Source organism: Amphiura filiformis, chromosome 1, assembly GCF_039555335.1.
Source record: "Amphiura filiformis chromosome 1, Afil_fr2py, whole genome shotgun sequence".
Taxonomy (NCBI): domain Eukaryota; kingdom Metazoa; phylum Echinodermata; class Ophiuroidea; order Amphilepidida; family Amphiuridae; genus Amphiura; species Amphiura filiformis.
Window position 1 is genome coordinate 64,203,251 of NC_092628.1, and position 23,583 is coordinate 64,226,833.

At 35.5% G+C, this 23,583-nt stretch overlaps 1 protein-coding gene across 7 annotated transcripts in view; it reads right to left on the reverse strand.

Annotated features, from left to right (window-relative positions):
• The window catches only part of LOC140150839 (syntaxin-like), a 93,053-nt gene that overhangs the window by 66,725 nt on the left and 2,745 nt on the right, over positions 1-23,583 (reverse strand). For all 7 annotated transcript variants that reach the window (XM_072173008.1, XM_072172984.1, XM_072173000.1 and 4 more), the window contains exons 2-3: positions 16,325-16,411; positions 15,750-15,849 (exon numbers count right to left, since the gene is read on the reverse strand). In XM_072173008.1, the coding sequence (XP_072029109.1) occupies positions 15,750-15,849; positions 16,325-16,411 (187 nt within the window). The remainder of the gene's footprint in view (positions 1-15,749; positions 15,850-16,324; positions 16,412-23,583) is intronic.

Here is a 23,583-nt window from a genome sequence, read left to right on the forward strand (position 1 = left end):
TTGGCAGGTCTGTATTATATAATGAAATTGAAAACTGAATTTTGATTTTGCTTGACAAACACCTCATACTATTTGATTGCATCATTGTGAGAACATGTATAATGCCTAATATGTAATTATTGATAGTAATTTATGCCCATGTATGTGTGTTCTGTAGGGGTGTGTTTGTAAACACCAACAAATGAGGATGTGTAACATCCGAAGCACAGGAACCACTGTCATCCACAACTTACTAAACAGTGTTACTAGATCAAAAACAGCATAAAAACGATGCATATTGTTTTCCACATGAATTACTACTGCCTTACAACTGTGTATTATTACACACTCCATGTAATTTTCAGTATGTACAATTCCTAGGCATGGATGCATGTGATAAACATAACACATACTTCAACGTGCAATTAATACTAGCCATGAGAGAATATGGTAGATCACTTATTAGGACATCCACATATCATTGTGTACAGGGAGTTGAAATCCTGTTAACATCCCTATCATACATGTACATGACCATTTCAGCTACATTGTCTAAATTTTAAGTCAAAATGAAAGACACAAGATATTAATTTTTCATAAATCACACAAATCACAAATATATAAAATAAAATAGTGAATAACATGGGAAACACACCCTCATTTATGATCTCAAACCTTTATAAATATATAATAAAAAAACACCTCAACTCAAAAGTGAACAATTTCAGGTCAACCAACCATTTCTTAACTGTTACTTATAAACATGCTATCTTATGAAGACAGCAAATGTACACTTGAGTTGATACTGAAGCATACCAAGGGACCTTTTTTGTTTCAAATATGTACTGCTTTTGTCAAATATGGCAAGTTGCATACACACATTTTAATCATGAACCATGTGAGAGATTGAATATGAGGACAATCTACAAATTTGCACATGTATTTGGAGCTTTAGAAATGTTGACTTTTTGGACAGAAAATTTGTAATTTTTCAATTGTTACACCCCGGAGTACAAATCTAGATCCATTGATAATGGAACATAAATCAAGGATAATTTCTATTTGAAAATTTAAACTTTTGACCACAATGAAAGGAGAATTTTGACTTTCATATTTTTATATGCTGACCAATTGAAACTTCACCTTCAAAAAGGGGATGTTTTTATCAAATATTTATCAAAATTTTAAAAATCTATGTTTTAAAGTGGATTTTTTTTAAATTATAAAAAGCCTAACTGCGTGTCTCACACAAGTGCTTACATCATTTAACTTGTGAACTTTGCAGCCAATACAAGTGGTTTGCATCCAAACAAGAATCATTCATGAAATGTTTTGCAGATGTGTACGAATGCGCATTTGCAAACAAGGGTGGTGCCTGCTTGTACAATCACAACAGCACAAGGCTGCTACATACACTGTACATGTAGACAATTCCGACTGAAAGAGAATCTGAATTGCTCTTTTTGTGCTGCAAGTTGAATTTTTGCATGAAATATTATTGTAATTTTTGCATACATTTTGTATAATTTTATGATAGTTTTTGGAGGGAAATAAACAAAGTTATCAAAACATTAACAAAATAGGTTCACATGACTAATGAAGTAATTACATCAAATTTAAGAATTATGATGTAAGTTTAAACAAATTTTGAGATCCACATCGTCCATCACACCACTATCCTGTTTGCGATATTTGACATAAATGTACATTGTTTTCTTACATGGAATTCTTCATATGATTTTTGCTCTATTTTATTTGAGGCATTCTTGAATTCTTCATACATGTACTTTCAGATCCCAGCCTGAGTATGTTTCACAAGCCTTTATCCATCATTATAATTTACAAGTACAATTCTCGCTATTCACAATAAGGGCGCCGCCAGCGGTTTGCGGTCCACTTTTTTTTCAAAATCAGCACCCCCCAAAATAAATCCTGCGTACGGGCCTGGTGATGTATCATGGGAAAAGGTCGACATCCAAGTCCGCGCAATACGAATATTACCATGCTATTACATAGGAACACGTGACAATATTTTTTAGTTTGTCAAAATAAAGGTGTTACATGCGAATCGATATGCAATAATACTAAATAATGTGATTTGAAATGTGCACAATTCATTTTTTCTCTATCGATTTGCGTGTAATACCGTTATATTGACAAACTAAAAAATATTGTCACATGTTCCTATGTATTTTTTTTTTTTTTGTATTGCGGACTTGGATGTCGACCGCTTCCTATGATACATCACGATTATCATCGCAAACCGCTGGCGGCGCTCTTATTGTGAATAGCGAGAATTGTTGAGTACTCTTTACAACTTGCATCAAATGTTTTACTCAATGGACACATATTGTAAAATGTGAATTTCTTAAACCACTAATGGCTTCCAATATCATACATATATTAGAGTATTCTCTTACATGCAGTCAGAGGCCATTTCATCAAATTCTCATCATTAATTAATAATCAAAGCGGCAATTTATGCATGGTACAAAGCAACGAGTGAAATGAACCAGTGATGCATGTAATGATGATGAACATTGATTCAAAACAACATGACATTTACCATTCAAAGTATAGTGATGTAATGACTTGACTTATAATCCACAATCTACATGGAAACAACCTTGGACAACTGCACCAATAAAATAGTTACTAATACTACATGTAGTACAATCAAGAAAAGGAAAAGAAAGAACTGATGTTGATCTTTCTTTCTTCCTGATAAAATTTGTACTGAAATTGATATCTTCTAATGCAAGCAAAACTTTCAATTTACCCCATTATACATCAAAATTCAAGGTCCAGTATTTGGGATCAATTTGTGATTTGCTAAAATAACAAGTTTGCTATTACACGTAAAGTCTGAAGTATCTGCATAAATATGAAGCACTACTCAAAATCTAGGTCTAAGCATTACAAATGTATGTTGCTTCTTGCATGGACTGAAAATATATTTAAGTTTAGATCAAAAGAAAGTGAACTTTGTTACCACATTTGGAAATGGTTGTGCTAAGTGCCAAAATGTTGTGTCCAAGAATGTAGCAAATAGTAGTACATTACACAAGGTGTGAATTAAATCAATAAAAATACAACACAAGAAAAGGTGAGAATATAACAATTTTTGAAGACATTTATATGATGTGTTTGCCTAATGGCAATGAGAAGGGTGTTCCACAAACTTGGAAAGTCTAAAGTAAGTTCACCCTTACCATATTCATTCCATTAACCGCCCATGGTGTTTAAGAAAGTCAATTTGGGTGGGCGCTTATTTTAACATTGTTAAATCGTCACCAATCACCATCTGATTTAGTTACTCACAGTTAGTGCACCCTCAAAAAAATGGTGTCCAGATATGTCCAGGTCTGTTTACCAATGGCATCAAATGGGGACCGTCAACAAATAAAATATGATTTTGAAGTCAGAATTATATCAAAATTGGTGTTTTATAAGTATATTTAAGATCTATACATCTGTGCACTATAGCATCATAATTTGATTTAAGCACACATTTTCGATATTTTTAAGGCTCAATTTCCCACATGCATGCTTATACATTTGTAGTCACTTGATAGGTAAGCTTAAAGGAAGTTTTTTGACAGTACCGGATGGGCGGTTAATTATCACATTTTGCTTGTTGTAAAGTCGCCCGGTGGGTGCTTATAGGGGCATGGGCAGTTGATGGAATGAATATGGTAGTTCTATTATAAGCTAGATTGTAGATAATAAAGTTGCTTATTTTGGCATCACAAATCTACTAAAATATATGTATATTTAAACAAATCCATAATGTTGCAGGAAGGTATCCTGAATTTACAGATGAATTACAATTGAAAACAGGAGAGCATACATGTGCAATCTTTTTGTTTTGCAGAATGTCTGCTGGGATCGCGGGGCTAGGTCATAATGGATGTTCATGTGATATGTAGGCCCATGTCAATGTATTTGCCTTGCTGCTTATGTAATGATGATTTTCTATCTTTGGCTGTTATTTATTGACCTGCTGACATTCTACACAAGCCTTTTTGCTCGTCTTACATGGCATGTATGAGGCTTGATCAATTGTGTTAATTGAATCAATTGGTGCTGATGGGAAGCCTTATCATAGTATAACTACAGGGCGAGTGAAATTATTACTACCCTACTTTGATGTAATAAATTGGACATCTGCTGAGTGATAACCTTACATGTGTGATGTTAAAATACCTTCCACTGAAATTTTGCATTTTGAAAATCAGATGTACGTTTTGATCTGAACATGATATCATGCACATTATATTCATGAGCAGTAAATCTGATTTTGTTATTTAATGACCTAGTTAACAATTCATAAAAATAATTGGGGAAAAATGGACACACTATGTCCACAGTGTCACTCTTGTCTGTCATCTTAAAAGCTATCTTAGAAATGTCCCCAACATGGCTGCCATTTCAATTGTTATAGATATACCGTTCTGGTTGGTTTATTGCATAGGGTTTATTCCATCTGACCATTTCATGAACATTTATTTATTACAACACAGCTAAATATACATTGTGACTTAACAGATATATGAGTCATCATTTCCTCACACTTTATACAAACAAACAAGTGTTGATAAAAAAAATATGATTGTTATAATAATACCAGTAACCCATAATGACAAATTATAATGCAAACAGGCTGAAATCAGTCCATCATTTTGACACCTAAATCAATGATAAGAAACCCATCAAGGATACTGCAGACATGTGCAAAGTTCATAAGGTGTGTCATGTTTTCATGCCCACACACTTCCCTTACTCATACTGCTATACTTACATGTATCTAGATTGTCAGACTGTCATTTTGTTTTGTTTCTGGTATCGCCATATAAGTTGTTGTTGATGTTGTTGACTTACAACATCTATAGGGCACTAGTACAAATAATGATCAATTATTTGAAAGATTTGAATTCCAACCTTATTTGTACATCATGTATGCTGCAAACAAATTTTGAATAACACTTTTCCATTTTCATAGGATTTCCGTACTTGTTTTGTCTTCTGTTTTTGTATGCGTGTGTCTTGATGACTAGATATGAAGCATCTCCCCCCAAATAAAAAGCCTCTAAAACATGTTCTCTCATGTGTACAACAATTTGTTACATCTAACATGTTTATTTTTGATATTGCAATTTTGACTGCTTCACTTGAACATCACAATTAATACAAATCATACATTGTATATTTTCAGTATATTTTTCATTAGGATATTGATCACTACATCACCATTCATAGTAAGTCAGGCACATGGTTTGTACATAATTGGTAAAAGACCCATTTGTAGTATCTCATATGCTATACATTGTGCGTAGTGCGTACATATATTGCCTATAAGCCAGATGGCTAACCCATATACCCTCATCAAAAGATCAATATATAATTTACTCTGTACCACTACTGATAGTTAGCTTGCCTGATGCCACATCTTATATAGCCAACACTAAAGGTTAACTAATAATACAGTGAATGTGTGTGCATCATCTTTTACATACTAACATTGGAGCAACATAGAATAAGCATACATACAATGTACCACCGGTATTTAAACCACCTCCAGCAATGATGAAAATTCAAGTGCATAAATCTAAAGATTCCTTTCCCTTCCCACAGTTTATTCTATTCTCTAGAGAATAACATTGTAATTGTGTTCCTCCTAATACATGTCTAAAAAGAAGGCAGATTTAATACCTGAGCAAATGTTCAATGAAAAACGTTTAAAAATTGGGCCAAAAATCACTAAGGACAACTTACTTCCAGTTTTTTCCGGGTCAAATTTTTATGCATGAATATGTGATTGACTAATTCTATATAATTTGGCAATGAACTGGATGGAAGTTTAAGTTTAGCACAGGTTTTGTCCATGCAAGTTTGCAATATCCGACATGAATCAAATGCCAGTACAGCTTACTCACATGATATGTCGTGGAAATTTCTGCATTTTGGTCACTCTTTCATTGAAAACTTATAAATGTAATTCATTATGGGGTTATTAAGGCAGGGACGTTTATTAAGAACAATACCGTCCCGTACTTGGAAATAAACTAAAGTTGTAGTTGTAGCTTGAAAATGGTTACATAACAGGACCCACATGCAAGATATTAAAATTATATCGTTATAATAGGTTTCTATCTTTACATTATCATAAAAAGTTGTGACCCAACATGTACAATGGGGGAAAAAGTAAACACAAAAGTAATTATTAAACCTTTTGAAACAAACAACAAACAAGTAAACAAAATAACAAATAAACCTAACACTTAACACAAAAAATCCGTAACACATAATGACTGGGCAATGACCCAAATATTGATCAAAAGCAAATCTGGAAAATCGGCTTAAACACACGTCATAGTATTTACTTAAGTCCTGGAGTTTCAATCCCAAAGGTACAGTCCTATTAAGCTATAAAGTGTTCACCATTAGATATTGAACTATTTTTGATATACCAAGTTGGAGTTCATTTATTTATTTATTTCAGGTATAAAAACATCGCAATATTGGCAGCTCAAAGGCTGAATTGAAATGAGATAAACAATATAAAAACACTTAAATTCAAAAACAGAAAACACACTAAAAATTGCAAATATTATGGGCCAACTTTCAGCAACAACAAATCTAGGCACTGCACATAAATATGATTCAACTTTCACCCAAATTACAACCTCTTGTTTGCTATCTTTGTTTGTTTGTTCCTGATTTGCTTTGTTTCCTTTTAAATTTTTGTTCTCTTTTTTTTACAAGTAGTTTACAAGTACCATGTTGTGGCACAAGTCTAAAAATCTTGAGTAAAAGTGTCAAGCTAAACCATACAACCAACCAACCAAATTTACAAGAATGAGTCGGCTTTCCTTCACCTATTAAATAATCATTGCACCGAGCAAGGTGGGTGACTTGATGCTTGTGTTTTTTTGGTTTTTTTTAGTTTTCGGTTTTTAGCTAAGGCAAAACAAAACAAAAACAAAAACACACACAAACAAACAAAAACAGCTCAGGATCATGCCTATTTTTAGGATTGGTTAAGTTATGCCAATACAGCAATTGTTATTTTAAAGGCCTTATTAGATTTATCATATTCATCTCATCTCATTCAAAAAATGCAATGAAATCTTAATTTTGATGCATTTAGGGGTGTTCTGATTTAACAAGTTGAGTTTACCTTTAAATGTAACCATGCCTTACTTGGGTTATAGAGTGCATGGTATTCATAGCAATGTGAATGTAGTTATCACTGGCTATCAAGCCTTGAGGTGAATTGACAGCATTTAAATTGTTATGCAACTGTTTCCCAGACAGTCAATAATAAATCATGAATGTGAAACTACCTTTCTTTAAAATAAAGGTATTATCCAGCACCTATGCTTCCTGTTTTCTTCAGGCAATCACAAAAACTGGACAGCCTCTCCCCAAAACATATTTTTATGTACATATATGACCACCCAGTGCTGATTGTTATTTTAAAAAACTGCATTTGTTTACATCAAAAATTTGAATAGAATTTTAAAGGAAGCACAATTACAAATGCAAAATCCCAATGTTATTTATTTATTATTATTATTATAATAAATACTTAAAATGCAGTCACAAAAGTTTCCTAAATTAAATTATTAACATGTTGATAATTTTTGAATACTTGAATACTGAAAATAGAATCCTCATTTAACTTCCACCACCACTACCATCAGAAGGCCACAACTGAACAGAAACATGTTATCAGAAACAACCATGTAAAGACATTTTTGAGAGGAAGAGAGAGAGACTGTAGCAGTAAGCTATCATCAGTAGACAGCACTTCCTAGTAGACTAACATGCATGCATACATGCCAGCCAGCCTGTGTGTGTGCGCTACCTGCATGTATTGCCTTGGTTGGGCTAAACAAGAGAATGTCTCGCCTTTTTTTCACCTAACACCCTGGTGAAATTTCACGGCATATACTGATGTACCATGGCGAGGCAGTGCACCTGCGGAATACACTCGGATCAGCCTTAGTCATGCTTTTTGCCCTGGAGGATAGAGGTTTCGATTTTTGACAGCAGTCTATACTTCCATGCGTGACAATCAAAAGGGACATAGAGGGTTTGCATACAAATGTATGTTTATTGGATAGGGGTGTGAGTTACAATTTAGCATGCCTCATTGACTCAAGACCTTAAAAATAAATGCCATGGTAATTATTATCACTACTTGAATATTATCGCAGGTATGCCGAGCCCCATTTTCTCCCACGCATGAACATAGATTTAATCTGCTAGTGCTTTCCTGGAATAGCAGCACTAGTAAGTGTTTAAATTAATGTTGTTACAGGAGTTTTATTTTTCGAAAAAAATCTCTGGTTATCAGAAAGTCTCAAAAATGTGATTACCATGGTTACGTTAGATCTATAAATAAGAAGGTTTAAAAGTTACATTTGGATATCAGACATGACAGGGTGTAAATGTACAACTTATGTGAGTACCAGTGTGAATAATAATTCTTAATTTAATGCCATAGTGGTTGCTATTACAGTACATGGACTTGAATACGTAAGATCAAATTTGAAGTTATATAAACATTCATAACAACTAGGTTTGAAATTTGTTGCATTTGTGATTATTTGTTTTTCTAGATAGATGAAAAAAGAAGAAAACGTGCAGGGATTTATAGTGCGCTACACACACGCAATCCCACACCCCTCAGCAGTAGCGTAGCTGCCAGGGGGGGGGCAGGGGCAATTGCCTATTTGGGCCCCCGCCCCTAGTGCAAGGAAAAAGAGGAAAAGGAGGAGAAAGAGGAAAAAGAGAGGAGAGAGAGGAGAGGAGGGGCAGAGAGATGGGGAAGCCATACGATATGCAATATTTTACGATTATTATCAATAAGCCTGGCAAAAATTGTCTATTTGGGCCCCCATCATCAGCAGTCAGCACCCCAGGTTTTCTAATATACATTGTACATGGGTGACTGGGAAACTTTAAGCAGTTTACTTCCTTGCCCAGGGAAAATCACATCAGCTCAACTGTTTCACAATCTTGAGCAAACAGGGACTGCACCAGGGCTGACACTCACATCACCACAATGAATAGAAGTCTAATGCGGATTGAGCTCATTTGAGACAAATGCACTATTTAAGCCCACCTAAGGATCATTCTTGTCACTCGGCTTTAATTTGTCCATAATTTTCTTCAGCAGTACAAAATTTAAGGCAATCATTATTTCAAGAGAATTTGGCAAGAACAGTTACAGAAACATTTCTGACACACTTTTGCTAATCCTTGAACCTATTTTTGATGTATTATAATGTGACTGGTGCACCTATATACACAATAAACAAAGACAATGTCGGTATATTAAGATCTTCGGTATCACATTTTAATAAAGTGGATTACAACATTCAAGAATGCTGTTGGTATTTAAAGACAACGTCGTCTCACAGAGTGTGAATTTATAATGTATTGGGGTGTTCTACATGTTCTGTATCCTCCCAGTCAGTGAATACTACATCTAAGCAGGCAAGCAGCCAGCTTGCACCTCAACACATTCATATAGTGCACATGCCGTCATCATGAGCCCTACCTTGCCAGTACCTATACATGTATGCAGACAAGAGTGTAGGTAGCAATCCATACTCTTTACCATGTATAATAGCTACACACACACACAGTACATGCACTTAAACGTACCGAGTGTATTTATATTGATATTATATTGTAAGTTAATTACAAACATTGAATATTATGTTCATTTAAGTTGGCCACTGGTTTGCATTACTACAAGACTGTATGTCATGTTAGATTTAGAATTGATTACAATGTTATTAAGGGAGGTGTAATGAGCGTGAACCTGGTTTGGATGCAGAGGGAGTGTGCCTGTAACAGACACAGCCACCAGAAAAGGACCAGCTCAGATCGCGCGCCAAATAAGTTTGCAGTCCAGAAATTTCATTTTTTTCAAAAAAAAAAAAAAAATAGGCAGAGGTGGGAATCGAACCCGGGACCTCGGTGTTGTAAAACCTACTGCGTTACCACTGAGCCAACTTACAATCAGCTATGAGAAGTTTGATAGTAATCCTTGATATTGCTGAATAGAATAAATCAAGACTGATAGGTCTATTTATCTAATGTACGATGTTATTCAAATTGGCCTATAAACTAGGAATATAATGTGAAATGACTATCAATCGATCAATCAATCAAGTTGTCAAGTTATCAACAATCAATAATAAACCGACGTAGGCCTATCATGGAATATTACTAACTAGGCCTACTAACTAATATACCAAATAAATAAAATAAAAAATAAGTCAGTAAATAAATAAATAGGCATAGGCCTAAATAAATAAATAAATACATAATGCAGAATGCAGTTAGTATTTTAGTTGCAAAATGCCAAACATTCTATTATAATTTTCTGCTATACACGCAAAGGACCTGTCCCTTTAATATGTCCGCGACTAATCAATAATGAGTCTTTCACCATGCTCACACACCATGTTAAACTATTGTATCCCTGCAAGTATAGTACTGACCAAGTCCTAACACCTCAATGAAATGGATGCTATAACGCACTCCAATCAAGCTTAACATATCAAGGTCATATCAGGCGTTATACAAAGAATGGTCAAAGGTCAACGCTTCCAAAGAAGTATAGTAATAGATGTAGACACAAGCTTTGTATGCGGGAAACATAAACACATAGTCGTCAGTCGTGTGGTTTTTATGAGATTTGATACGGCGCTGAAGTCTATTGGCTGTCCCAAAATCAGTACCAGACCCGGTTTCAGACGGCAATGTGTGTGTTGTTACAAGGAATGCAAACTCATTTTATCAATGAGTGAACCACATAGAGGAATACGACATCTATCGTGAGCCAATCTGCATTCTGTTGCCTGCAAAAGCCGACGATCAGGTAAAATTTCTAAAAGCAGCGTGACTAGATATTTGCGTTAATTTCATGATACGTGTAAAACGCATTGAAAACGCCAAATTGCAGTCATAAAATATATAATATTAGTAAATCACCCAATCGAATGTTAACGTAGGTATGTGGAAAAGAACTGCAATAACAATAACAAACTATGTGCCCAAAGAGTTGTCTTTGGCATGTCGCTTTTTTGAAATATGACTAAAATATCAAATTTTGGAAAACGCCCAAAATTTAAAACAAACACGAACCTTCCAAAATAAATATATATTATCACTCGGCTGCCCAGTCACTACCTGCCGCTGTGATTTGGGGTAACTCATTGCTTCCCCTCTCCAGATACCGGAACTTCAAGGTCGCTCATACCCCAGCCCTTAAAGGAAACAAATATCATCACTGGCAGTCAACCACAGAAGGATTTAATTTACATCTTATCTCAAGATCTCTATTTCATTCACAAATAGAATGTAGTTAGGCCTGCTACAAATGCAAACTTGCATTATTTGTAGCGTGAATCACATTTTTGGCTACAAAAGCATTTTTTGACATTTAGGGCAAACTCTATTTAAAGGAAGATGACCTGATATATATGGAACATCAAATTCTATAAAACATACGTATAACATAAAATGTCATCCCTTTCAAGCACTCATGCAAAAAGAATGTGTAAATGTTTTTTGTAAATGTGACTAATTCCTAATGGAATTGCTAACATTTATACAGTGTGATACTGGTAGTCTAGAGTGTTTTTATTAATGATAATCATCATGATCATCTAATATATTGATTTCAAGCGTTTAAAGGCCCTATTTTCCGCTTATTTTTTCATAAACATATTGAAATTAGAAGTTCAACTCTGTGTATTTCGAAGATATCCTCAAAGGTTGCCTAATTAGTCTCAAATGTGGTACACCATATTTGAGACTAATTCGACAGTTTTTTTATGATTTCTTCGGAAATATACCGATTTGGAACGCCCAATTTCAATATGTTTATGAGAAAAATATGAGCTTTTATCTGATACCAAAATCAGCATTTCGATGAGGTAAAGTGGGGGGATGAGATTGTCAATCAGGTTACCCACCTTTAAAAGAAATTGGCATAAAATTTAAGAAAACAAAAAAAGAACTATCTTTTTCCATTTTTTTTTCACAGATTTTGTCCATGAGACTTTTATACCAAGGATCAAGATACATCTGTGAATATCTTGTAATGCTAGAAGTGAAACTTGCTTCCTTTTTCTATAAATTCTAGAAATGATGAGAAGTCTACAATAAAAGTTTTGCATGAAAGAAAGAGACATCCATCCTCTTTCTCTGTTTTATCTAAATATCGAGGGCTGAGAGCCAGAAAGCTTCAACTCACAATCACCTTCTCCTACAAAATGAGCATAAAGTTGCCAGGGCACTATAGAAGATACAGTGCATTAATCAAGACAAAATTCAATAGAAAACAAAAGACATTGTGGAGGAAATATTGATTTTTGAAGACCAAAGCAAGGAGTCAACTTTATGCTCATTTTGTAAGAGCTGACACAGTGAGTTCCAGCTTTCTGGTTCCGAACCCTTGATATATATCCTCACACCATTTTCAAACTGTCCTGTGAAACAACTTAATTTTTTAGCTTTACATGTATGTGACTGTTGCTGAGTTAATATTGAAGCATCAAATTTATTTGTGGGTAATATATCAGATATTGAGAACTTATTAGAACAAACATTAGAAAGATGCCAGGATCGAGTGTATTGTGTTTATTGCCCTGGCGCGCATTCTACCCATACTACACGCACAGCGCTTTATTTAGGAAACATACACATTGCATACATGTAGGATTGATTCATTTGCCCTGAGGGTTGATCAATGTATTTATACAACATTTTTAGTGACAATTTTGTCATCAAAATTACAAAAATCACAGGATTTTTTCTTGTGTCTGAAATAAAAACTGTGTATTTCTTGTTGTTTGAGAAATTGTACAAAATAATGCACTTGTACTGAGATGTTGATGAATCTGATGCATAAGGCCCTGCCCCACTGTAATTGCATATATGTGATGTGATCAAGCAAAATCAGTCGGAAGTTGGATATATCGATTTTCTATTTTTCAGATAGCCAAACATAAGACAATAATTTCCTTTGTTGCCTATTGTTTTGGAAACACTTCAACTGTTCACATCTTCAGAACTAAATGTTCAATTTTAATCTCTATTGCCCATGTACAATGTACCCGAGATATAACATCCACAGTTGCTAGGTAAAATTTCATAAACATCTCAAAAAAGTAACTAACCCCCTTAAATAATGACCATTATTCAAAAACGGGTGATTGTATTACAAATCTGTAAAATGCGTTGGAAGCACATTTCTGCACATTATTACACCTCATTTGCAGCAATTGACTAAATATTGACGTCACAGCGTACATTTAAATCAATGTAACCCAAGATTTGAAAGTTGCAGTAAATTGTATTGATTTTGTATTCAGTGTAATGGAAGGAAATCTGTGTAATCTGAGTGTTTTTGTATTGTAAAAATTTGTATGTAAGTGCAACTTTCAAATCTGGACCTCACTACATTAAATTGACCAGTGTTTTATTGTTTTCTGGGCTATCGTATCAAATGAGGTATCAAAATTCGCAGAAATAAATTCTGCTTTCAACACATTTTACAGATTTGTAATACAATAGCCCCTGTTTGAATAATGGCCATTATTTAAGGGGGTTTAGTTACTTTTTTTGAGATGTTTATTATACACATACACACACACAATAGTAGAAAGGGTCCCCGGTATTTCGTCCCCGTTTGCATAATCCTAAACTGCATCCACGTTCAGAAGATATTACATGTGGGGGCATGTGGGTGTGCATACACTTACTTAAGTGCAAGTGCTAACATCATTTCAGTGTATGTGAACACCTACATGTACATTGCATAAAGCTGTATTCATCCATAGCATTCATTAGAATCACTTTTCCCTACTATCACCAGTTTATACCAAAGCATTATGTGTTTCAGGAAAATGGTGTCAAATTTGGTTGTGCTGGCCTTTCATCAAACTGGACTAATTTTGTTGTTTAAAAAAGGGATTTGATGCATGAGGACAGCAGATGACATTCATGGCTAGGGTTGCAGCTAGTTGTCATTTAGTAGAACACCTGCATACTTGGGAGCAAATCCAGTGAAAGGTGAAAACCGTTACAAACTAAACACAGTGCTAACAAACAGAAAATCCTCACTAGTTTGAGTCGTCATAATACTTTACATACTTGCTTGATTAAAGAGGAGTGGTCCAGTTTTTTAACTTACATTGAGGCTTACCATTAAAATAAAATGTTTCCAAATTTTGAGTTGCATTGCTCCAGCAGTTTTGATATGAGAAGAAAAGACGTGTATAACAATGACCCACATGGGGTGGCACTCAAGTTCTGCACGTACATGTACAGCACTATTTTTTTAGTTTGGACGCAAAAAAGAAACTTTTCATACAAGTACAGGGCAGGGGTGCCCGTTATGGTCCGTGCACGCAGCAAAATCTACCGTAATAAATTAGTATTTCCGTGTTTTTGACTGGACACAATACAAATCTCAGACAAAATGTCAAAATAAATACTCCAAGAACTACACGTACATGAGTACATCACATCAATCACTCTGGTATATAAAATAGTGGTAAATTTGTTGAGCATGGCAATATTTGGGGTGTTGAATTCTGGCAGCCAATCACAAGCCTGCACGGCCGCGATATCGCAGCGTGATGCAAAAAAGTTGAACATTTTCCAACTCCATCCCTGACCGATTTTTCACTGCCAAGCTCGTAAAAACCTGGCTCAGATTACAGTTTTTATAGCATCGCAGCAACTCATCGCGCTGTGATGTGGAGTCAGGATCGGGCTTAAGGTATCAAACTGCAGCTAATGAAATTATCCACACGCTCATATCAATTTCAACATTATTTACACTAACTTCCACCGTGCTTTTTAGCTCTGGGAAAGGAGAGAAGGAAGGAATAAAGAGAGAAGTTGAACAAAGAACTTGTTTGCTCCCCTCAGGATTTGAACCACAGACCCCACAGACATGTCACAACTTGCACCTAAATGGAATCAGCCAAATTTGTTGTGTTTGTAGGTAAACAGAGCAAAGTTCGACATAAAGTCATAATTCAAGAAATTATGACTTTATGTCCGCCCATAGAACTGTGTGTTAAACGGCCCAAATAACAAGCAGGGTTTCTTTCACGTTACCTCGTTATTTCATCTCAAAATGGACAGAAACCATTCCCGATCATTATTACTAGTTTTATTTCAGCATTTTGAGTATATTTTTAAAATTTAAAATTTGAAGGAAATCGTACATTAATTAAGCCTTTAATAAATCATGTTGAGGATTATGAATAATCAAGCAAGTGTGGACTTTCTTTTTTGTAGGTATTTTCATAGCTTCATTACATCAAGGCGTCTGGCACAATTGTTTCGACAAGAGAGATGGTTTTGATTTTATTTTTCTATGTTGTTAGCACATCTATGATAATGACAAAGGTACCAAAATCTGAATTATGATTTTTACGATCATCCGGATGTGCTAATCACAGAATGGGTCGGAGGCATAAAAGTTGTCAGAATTCCAGGGTTCAAATTAAGTCATTTACTTGCAATACAAGGTATGCTCACAACATGTACTTCATCAAACTTTTACCTTCAAAATTTTGGACAAATGTGTTAGTATTTTCTTTTTCATCCTCCAGAAGAAGGAAGTTCATAAAATGTATACTTCTTTGCCGATACATACAATCGGAAGTCATAATTTGATCCTTCACACAATAATCCTCTAAATGTACTTATATTCATCAACTTACTTTCATCAGGCTGTGGAGCTGATAGGATATCACTGTGCTTCTTTTTCACCTCCTCTACATTTTGTGCTATCTTGTCTATGTTGTTTCGAATCTCTTCAACCTGAAGTAAATATGCAGAGTACATCCTGTTAAGTCACTTTTGCTTGTGAGCTAATCATAAGCAATAATGTATGATTCTGTCAAATTTTTACTTTTGTTATTACAGAGGTGTAAGTGGGGTTACGATCCACTCCCTGAAAAAGATGCGAGCCAAAGGCTAGCACCTCGCCAAATTTCCGGAAGTGCAAGGGGGCTTGTCCGGGGAATAGGCTGCAGGGTATCACCCCCCCCCTCAAAAAAGGTGTTTTTTGGCTCTTTTTATGACAAATTATCATCATCCATCCCGGAAATGTAAAAATAAAAAAATAAAATAAAAAAACATTTTTTTTTTTACATTTCCGGAATTTATTTTTTTGGCCACATTTCCGGGAGACTTACACCTCTTGTTATTATTAGTGAGGGGGAGGGGTTACTTGGCCTGTTTTTTCATAAATGCATCTGATGGATGTTATTTACATAAGAGTTAATTTACTTACCTGTTCAAAGAATTCTTCCATGTATTTGTCACTTTCCATGTTGACTGCAACATCATCTGGCCCCACCTCATCCTCTTCTCCATCACCCTGCACAGGTTTGTCAAAGAAACAGAAAATTATTTTTACAAGTTAATTTAAGGTTCAGGGTTTTACAAGACAAGTGTTGTTTTTCCAAAAGCCTGTGTGCTCTTGTAGAAAGGAGGGATTTACGACTATTACTAATGCTAAGTACTACCACGGCGCAGCCCACGGAAATAGTGGAAAATTACATTTTCGTGGTAAATACAACAAAAATGCATCATCAAGCAAGAATCTGGTGAAATTCTACCATAATTGTGACCGTACACCACAAATGAGCCATAAAGTCGGCCTACGGTCAATTTTGTTTTTTTTTGTGTTTAGAAAATATAGATCTACGCTTTAAAAATGGTATATCATTTGACTTCAAACGATATCCAGAAGCGGGGTTATGGTTTGTTAAACTCTGCTCCTTCAACAAAATGGTACCTTTTTTCGGTTCTACATGTGTGTCTCTTTTTCCACATTGCTGGTAATAAATATCAAACCATCATAATTGGTGGTCATTTCAAATCATCCCCAAGTCAACAAGGTTCAGGAATGTCCTCTCATTGTTAATTGTTCGTTAAATACATGTATACATACCTAGACAAAAAAAAAAAGAGCTATATAGAATTCTATAGACATAGGAAGAAGCCTATTATCCTCTTAGCAATAGGATTATTGATTGGTTTAAAAGGTGCTTGACTGGTGCTATCAAAATGAGATCTACATATGTATACATGTCGCACCAAATTGAGGTACCTATGAATACGACCTTCATGCACATTTTACACTGCAACTCTGAATACAATTTGCCAACTTTATGGCTCATTCGTGGTGTACGGCCACAATAAGGTAATGAAATGAAGCTTGAGTCATAATAGGTTTTGTTACATATATATGCAATTTAGCGATCGTTGCTGACATGACTGATGCCAGTTTTAAGCTCACAAAATATGGCATGGAAATGCTTGCATTTTATCAAATTTTCACAGAAAAATTGGAGGGGATGTAAAGTGGTCACCTCGTGTTTATTACAAACAATACGGTAGTTGTATTTCGGCCATCCCACATTTGTGACAGCTGCCCAACATTATATAACCTTGCTGCGAACCCTGCAGCATACACGTAGGGGTTCGGACCTTGTTTCCTTACTCGTCTTGCTGGGATAACAAAGCAAATCCTTCATTGCTAAGGGAAGTTTCAATACAAGGTGGTTTGTCCAATTCCTCTTGTTGTCATATTTTGTCGAAAGTAATTGTTGAAGCTTTAATTAGACTAGCTAAATCAAGTGAACAAGCTTTGTAGGCTATAAACCTATAAATCATACTGTGATTCAGGCATGCAGCTGAGCAGGGTTAGTGGTGCCTGGTTTAAGCAGGGTGATCCAGTGGAAGCTATTTGAACCCTTAACCCCCCCCCCCCCTTTAGTCTGAAAACAAGGGGTCCAAACCTGAAAACAAAGGGTCCATAGTTCTCCAAAACCTTTAAACAATTTAAGAATTTAAAAAATTTAAAAATTAAATAAAAAAAGTGAACAAATAATAAAATAAAATTTTATTTATTTTATTTTGTTTTATTTTAATTTGTTTTTATTTCATTTCATTATTTCTTGTATACCATATTATATTTTTATCCCCTTTCATTTCCTTTTGTAGGTAATTTCTTTTTCCTCCTCTCCTCTCCTTTCCTTTTCACCATTTTAGGGGATCAGTAAAATCAGTTGCTGGGAAAATGATGCGCATAATTTAAGTTGGGAAACTTTTAAACAGAAAAATCGGTGGCGCCTAAATGGACCCAAATCTTGTTATTGAAGGAGGACCAGAGAACCCAGTGGAACCAGAGAAATACTGCTACAAAAAAAAAAAAGAAGCTGGATAAAGTTGTACATTTTTTTACTTTTGCTTCTATTCAATTATATGCCCCTGGAGTGGAAGTACAATAGTACATACATGCTCTGGTTCCAACCTTCAATAAGAAGTAATTTAGGGTCTATAACTTGTAAAAAAAATTGTAAAAAACACAATTGCACCAAAAAAAAAAAGCAATGGTATCGCTGAATCACCTCCCGAAATGCCTGGTTGTTTATACACATAGAATCAAGCATGCTGACTGGCAGTGTCTGCAATAAGTGCATAGCAGTAGCAAAATGCTACACTACACAATTTTGGAATATGTAGCAATTTTGTACCATTCATAAGCATTCGAGTAGTAATAGAGGCCGTCAGTGTGACGTCACAGTCAAGGCTTTGAACCAGGCACCCAGGCTTTTTTACACCATGGTTGCTAGTAGGGATTATATGTTTTCAATATTACATTCGCATTGACGGTAATTTTTTGCGAGCTCGCCACGATTCTGGCGAGTAGATTTCTTGCAATATTTGGCTTATTTACCATCCAATTTATATCCTTCAATGTACCTGTACATATCCTTAGCATATCCAGCATGGTCAAAAAAAGTTCTTGAGGTTTCTGATCGTCACGATGAAACACTTAAGGTAGAGTCCGAAGTTTACCGTTTTCTAAAATCCATTTTCCGTGTTGTAATCCGTGTTGTAAAATTTGTAAATCCGTGTCATGAATAAAGCTTAAAATGTATAAACAAACTGTTCCAATATCGCGATCAATATGCTCTGATTGGAATATTCTCACGATAATAGGCCGACTATTACGATGTTGGGAGGGATAGGCCTATATGGGGTTCATGCCTTGGTAATTAACCTTTATTTCGGTATTATTAAACAGTATTTTTATCATAGAAATTGACATACACAACTCATGATTGTTTTTTAAATTAATTTCTCTTATCTTTTTACAATTTTTGTCACATCATAATAAAATGTTATTTTCTGTGTTGTACCTCCGATTCCGTGATTTTCTTCCGTTTTCCGTAAAACGGAAAGCTTCGGACTCTAACTTAAGGATGCAATTTTTTCAGTTTTTCCAGCCATTTTGTTTCAGGGGTGTGAATGGAGCTTTCCAAAAAACGCGGAAAAAAACCAAGTATTCATTAGTGCGTTCGAAGCACGTATAGAAAGCTTACCTACTACCATCCGTATTTCATCATAAATATATGAGAAGATTATAAGCTTACATTTCATAGCACAGATGTGAGTATTGCGCAACAAAATTACAATCCTGGTAGCCATTATATCCTCCCTGTGATTTTTAATAAACATGTCGTCACACTTTAGATGGATGGATCCGATTGAAAATATCAGTTTAGTTTCAGCTCAGTTCCCTACACAGGGAAACTGGCCACCGCCATTTTAATATCATTCCGATGGGAACAGTTCCAAACACAACAATGAGTGCAAGCATGGATTCAAAGAAAAAGTGAACTTCGCAACAATATGTGGGATATGCATCACATGTTTTCTACTCTCATCTCCAGCGTTAGTGCTGCGTTACAATACGTGTTTGTAAAGTGTGTTCTACATACATTGTAGAGTGATGGGTTTCTTTCTTTACTGGAGTTGAGGATGATGAGAAAAAGAATTCCTTTTAAAAAGGAATACGGCGAGCAATTGCCAAACTCGCGGATTTGAAAAATTGAAAAAAACATGGAAATGCATGGATTTCCGCGGATTTGGGAGTAGGCCTACAGTGCCGTAAAACAGGGTGACTTTGGACGATGGAGTGACTTTGGACACACATAGGAAAAACTATTATTTCATGTCTACTGTTTTACCTTTTAATATTTCTTTTTATATGTTCTTATGAGGATGTATGGACATTACAAATGACTCAACTTTCCCAGTATAATGTGTTATCTTACATGTTTTTCATAACTTTTTAGCTGGGCTCATAAAATACAGGATTTTTGTGGTGGTCAAACTTCCGGTAATCCACCGGAACATAAGAGTGGAAACTCGGAAACACGGATTAATCATGAACCTACCTGGATAGTCATGATATCTACTACCCACTCGTAAGAATTTAAAAGCAGTCTGTGTCCAATGTCACCCCAGGGTTTGGCTTCCTTTCCGGGGTGACTTTGGACATAATAAACGAATACCAAAAAAACCCAACATGAAACTCAGAATTCTGCTGATCATTATAAAAATATTTACGACAATACATCAAAATTGTCCAAAGCCACCCCATTTTACGGTATTAAAAACGCGGATTTCTGCGTTAACGCGGAAATTTCATACCCCTGTTGTTTACTCGTTGTTATCGACGTGACCCGGAAGTAACAGATTAGTCTCAACCCCACTCACCCCAGAGTGCAACGTGGCTGTATCGCGAACATGACTTGACGGCAGAAACCGGCTGTAAATGAGGTGGGTCATCTTGTGACTTGCATTGTTTCATCACCGAACACTCTTGTCAGATGTGGGGGGGGGGGTGGGGTGGCAAGAGAGTCTAATGGTTGCCCAGTTTTGGCTCCTGGTATATCCAATATTTTACACTACAAACTATAGGAACAGGAGCCATCTTTGGGACCAGGAGCTCATTTTAGCTCCTGGTCTAGGCATACTGGTACGGTACTTAATAAGGCCTGGTCACATACAGTGGCCATCTTGTGGGTACCAGTAAACTTGGTTCAAAGTTTCAGGTCATGAACAACAGGTGAATTAGGTGAACTAGATACAATCTAGAAAAATTGTTTAATTTGTGTACATCGTGGAACATTCAACTACGCTTGATAAGTTGTTACTAGTGGTGGGTTAAGGAATCCTGATGTTTAAATTTCTTAGGGAACAGGCTTATTTCATGCAGTATGATCTCCTGAGCATTTTGACACCATTTTCATCCAAATCGGCCAAAAAATGAGTTGGTGCCGGCCAAAACAAGTATTTGGACAGGGGGGGTCTGAAAATCAATATTTTTGACAATAATCAATATGCATAATTATGTTGAAGTTGGTGCTGATTTGTATGTAATTGATGTCTAGAATTCCATTTATGAAAGTTGCATAAAAATTGGAGTTGTCGTTTTCTTAAAATGGCTGTTTTACGTCCGCAATTCACAGCCGCAATTGTGTTTTTGGGTGCAATTGCGCTTCTTCAAAACAAAACAAAATTATAGACCCTAAATTTCTTGTTAGGCCCATGAAAGTCAATTCCGAGTATATCGTCACTTTTTTTTCCAGGTTGGTGAGGTGACTTTTTCATTTTTCATTATTTCTTCAGATTTCATTATTGACCTAAAATGCGTGTTGATTTAAAGCAAATGAAAATGGAAATAAAGGCGACAAAGAAATTTTCACGAAAGGTAGGGACTAGAAAAGTTAGAAAAGAGCCTGGTTCTGCTTCCAAGTTATGAGTTTACATGTTTTACAAACAAAAATATATGTTTCCAATTGCTAAAACTGGAGAAAACACTGATACTTTGAAAATAATGAATTATTTTGGCATTTTTGAAAATTTGACGTGGGTATTTTTGGTTTCCAAAAAGTCAATGCGGACGGGGACGATAAACTCGAATCGACTTTCACGCGCCTTATTCAAGGTTGGAACCAGAGAAAGACTGCTATTTTAAAAAAAAGTTCTGAGATTTTTATTCAAAGCTGGATAAAGTTGTATTTTAAATACTTTTGCTTAACTACTGAACAGCTAGCAATGCATGTTTATTCAATCTTCTGGCAACAGTATTTTTAAAAAACATGGCGCACTGCGGGAAAGTTTTTTACCTGCAGTAATTGAATTTGTGTGGCCGGCACTTGCTATCGGGAAATGTAGGCCTACACATCAATGGGATGTTTCTCATGGATTCGATTCATGTACATCATACCAACGTATGAGTGATGATGTTAGTCCTAAACATTAAACATCATTTTCCGAGGCACGGAAGTACACCAAATTGGTGTTTATGACCTTTGACATTCTTTTGTGGCAAGTGACAGGGTCTTTCAATTCACGCCGAGTGTCCTTGACTGTTACAGGCTTGACTATGCTTCAGTGGTCATGAAAGAATTCAAAAGATAACCTCTGCCCCAATAATCCCAAGTTATTGTCTGAAACTGCACCTCGGAAGATGTATACGTCGAACAACTGAATACAAGCACAATGTACGGACCAATATATTTTTGTAAACATTTTAGGCCTATAACAAAATTCGTACAAATTGTACAACTATAGTTTCTACCCTATGACCTATAAAAGTTACCTGTTATCAAAGTGTCCGCAAAAAACTGGTCATCGTAAGTATCTTTGATGCTGAAAACTAAGGATATTCACGCAGGGACAGGCCAAAAACCTTACCTCGATCGTAAAATCCAGCCGATGCATGTCATAAATAATTCATTATTACATTGTGTAGTTGTCACTGATTGTGTCCATGTATTGTTATTGCACCTGCGATCTCGCGCGAGAGCAGTTGTCAAGCTGAATTTATACTCGATCGCTGGATCACCACATGAATTCGCCTCTAGAAAACCTCTACGAGGTTGTTGCATCGAGCACGCTGACTGGCTTAGCAATTATCAAAATAGTTTTGTAAACCAATCAGGTTAGACGTACTTTACTGGCGAGTCACATTAATTAATACCGTAAAAGGCCGGCGCGTTCATTGATTGGCTTACGCTTTCAAAGAATGACTTTTGCAACCAATCACAATACGGGTTATATGACGCCCGTCGGAAATTTTGCATACGTCCACGATGACGTCATGCCCCAGAGCCACGAGGCTGGCTTTTCTACGGAAGCGAGCGAGTGGTATAAAGTCAGTTTCACAGCTGTGATTTAATGGAGCACACCCACAGCGCATTTTATGATTTGACAGATAGGCCAATTACAATAGATCCTTAGTTTCCTGTTTCCCTCGCGCGTCCAAAATCAAGAATGGAAAAATATTTAATTATTTTATTTTTATTTAGGTATTTTCATCTTTTAATTGACTTTTTAATTACTTTTATTTGCTAATATCTGTTTTTGATCATCTCAACTTTGATTATGAATATAAAACAAGAACATTGTAGTGTCCCCTACTAATATTAATGTAGAAAATCAATTATAAAGGTAAAATAATTAAATCCGTAGTCTTAGTCAAAATGACCAAATGGACTGTTGATAATAGTCAAGACCACATTTTCAAAATAAAGAAAGTAATAGATAATTAATAATTAATAGATAATTAATAATTAATAATTAAAAGTCACCTCGTCCTTTATTTCAAACTTGAAACAGGAAACTAAGAATTAATTGTGAAGGGCCTAAAAATGAAATTGGCAATTCTGAGCAACGGGATTCCAT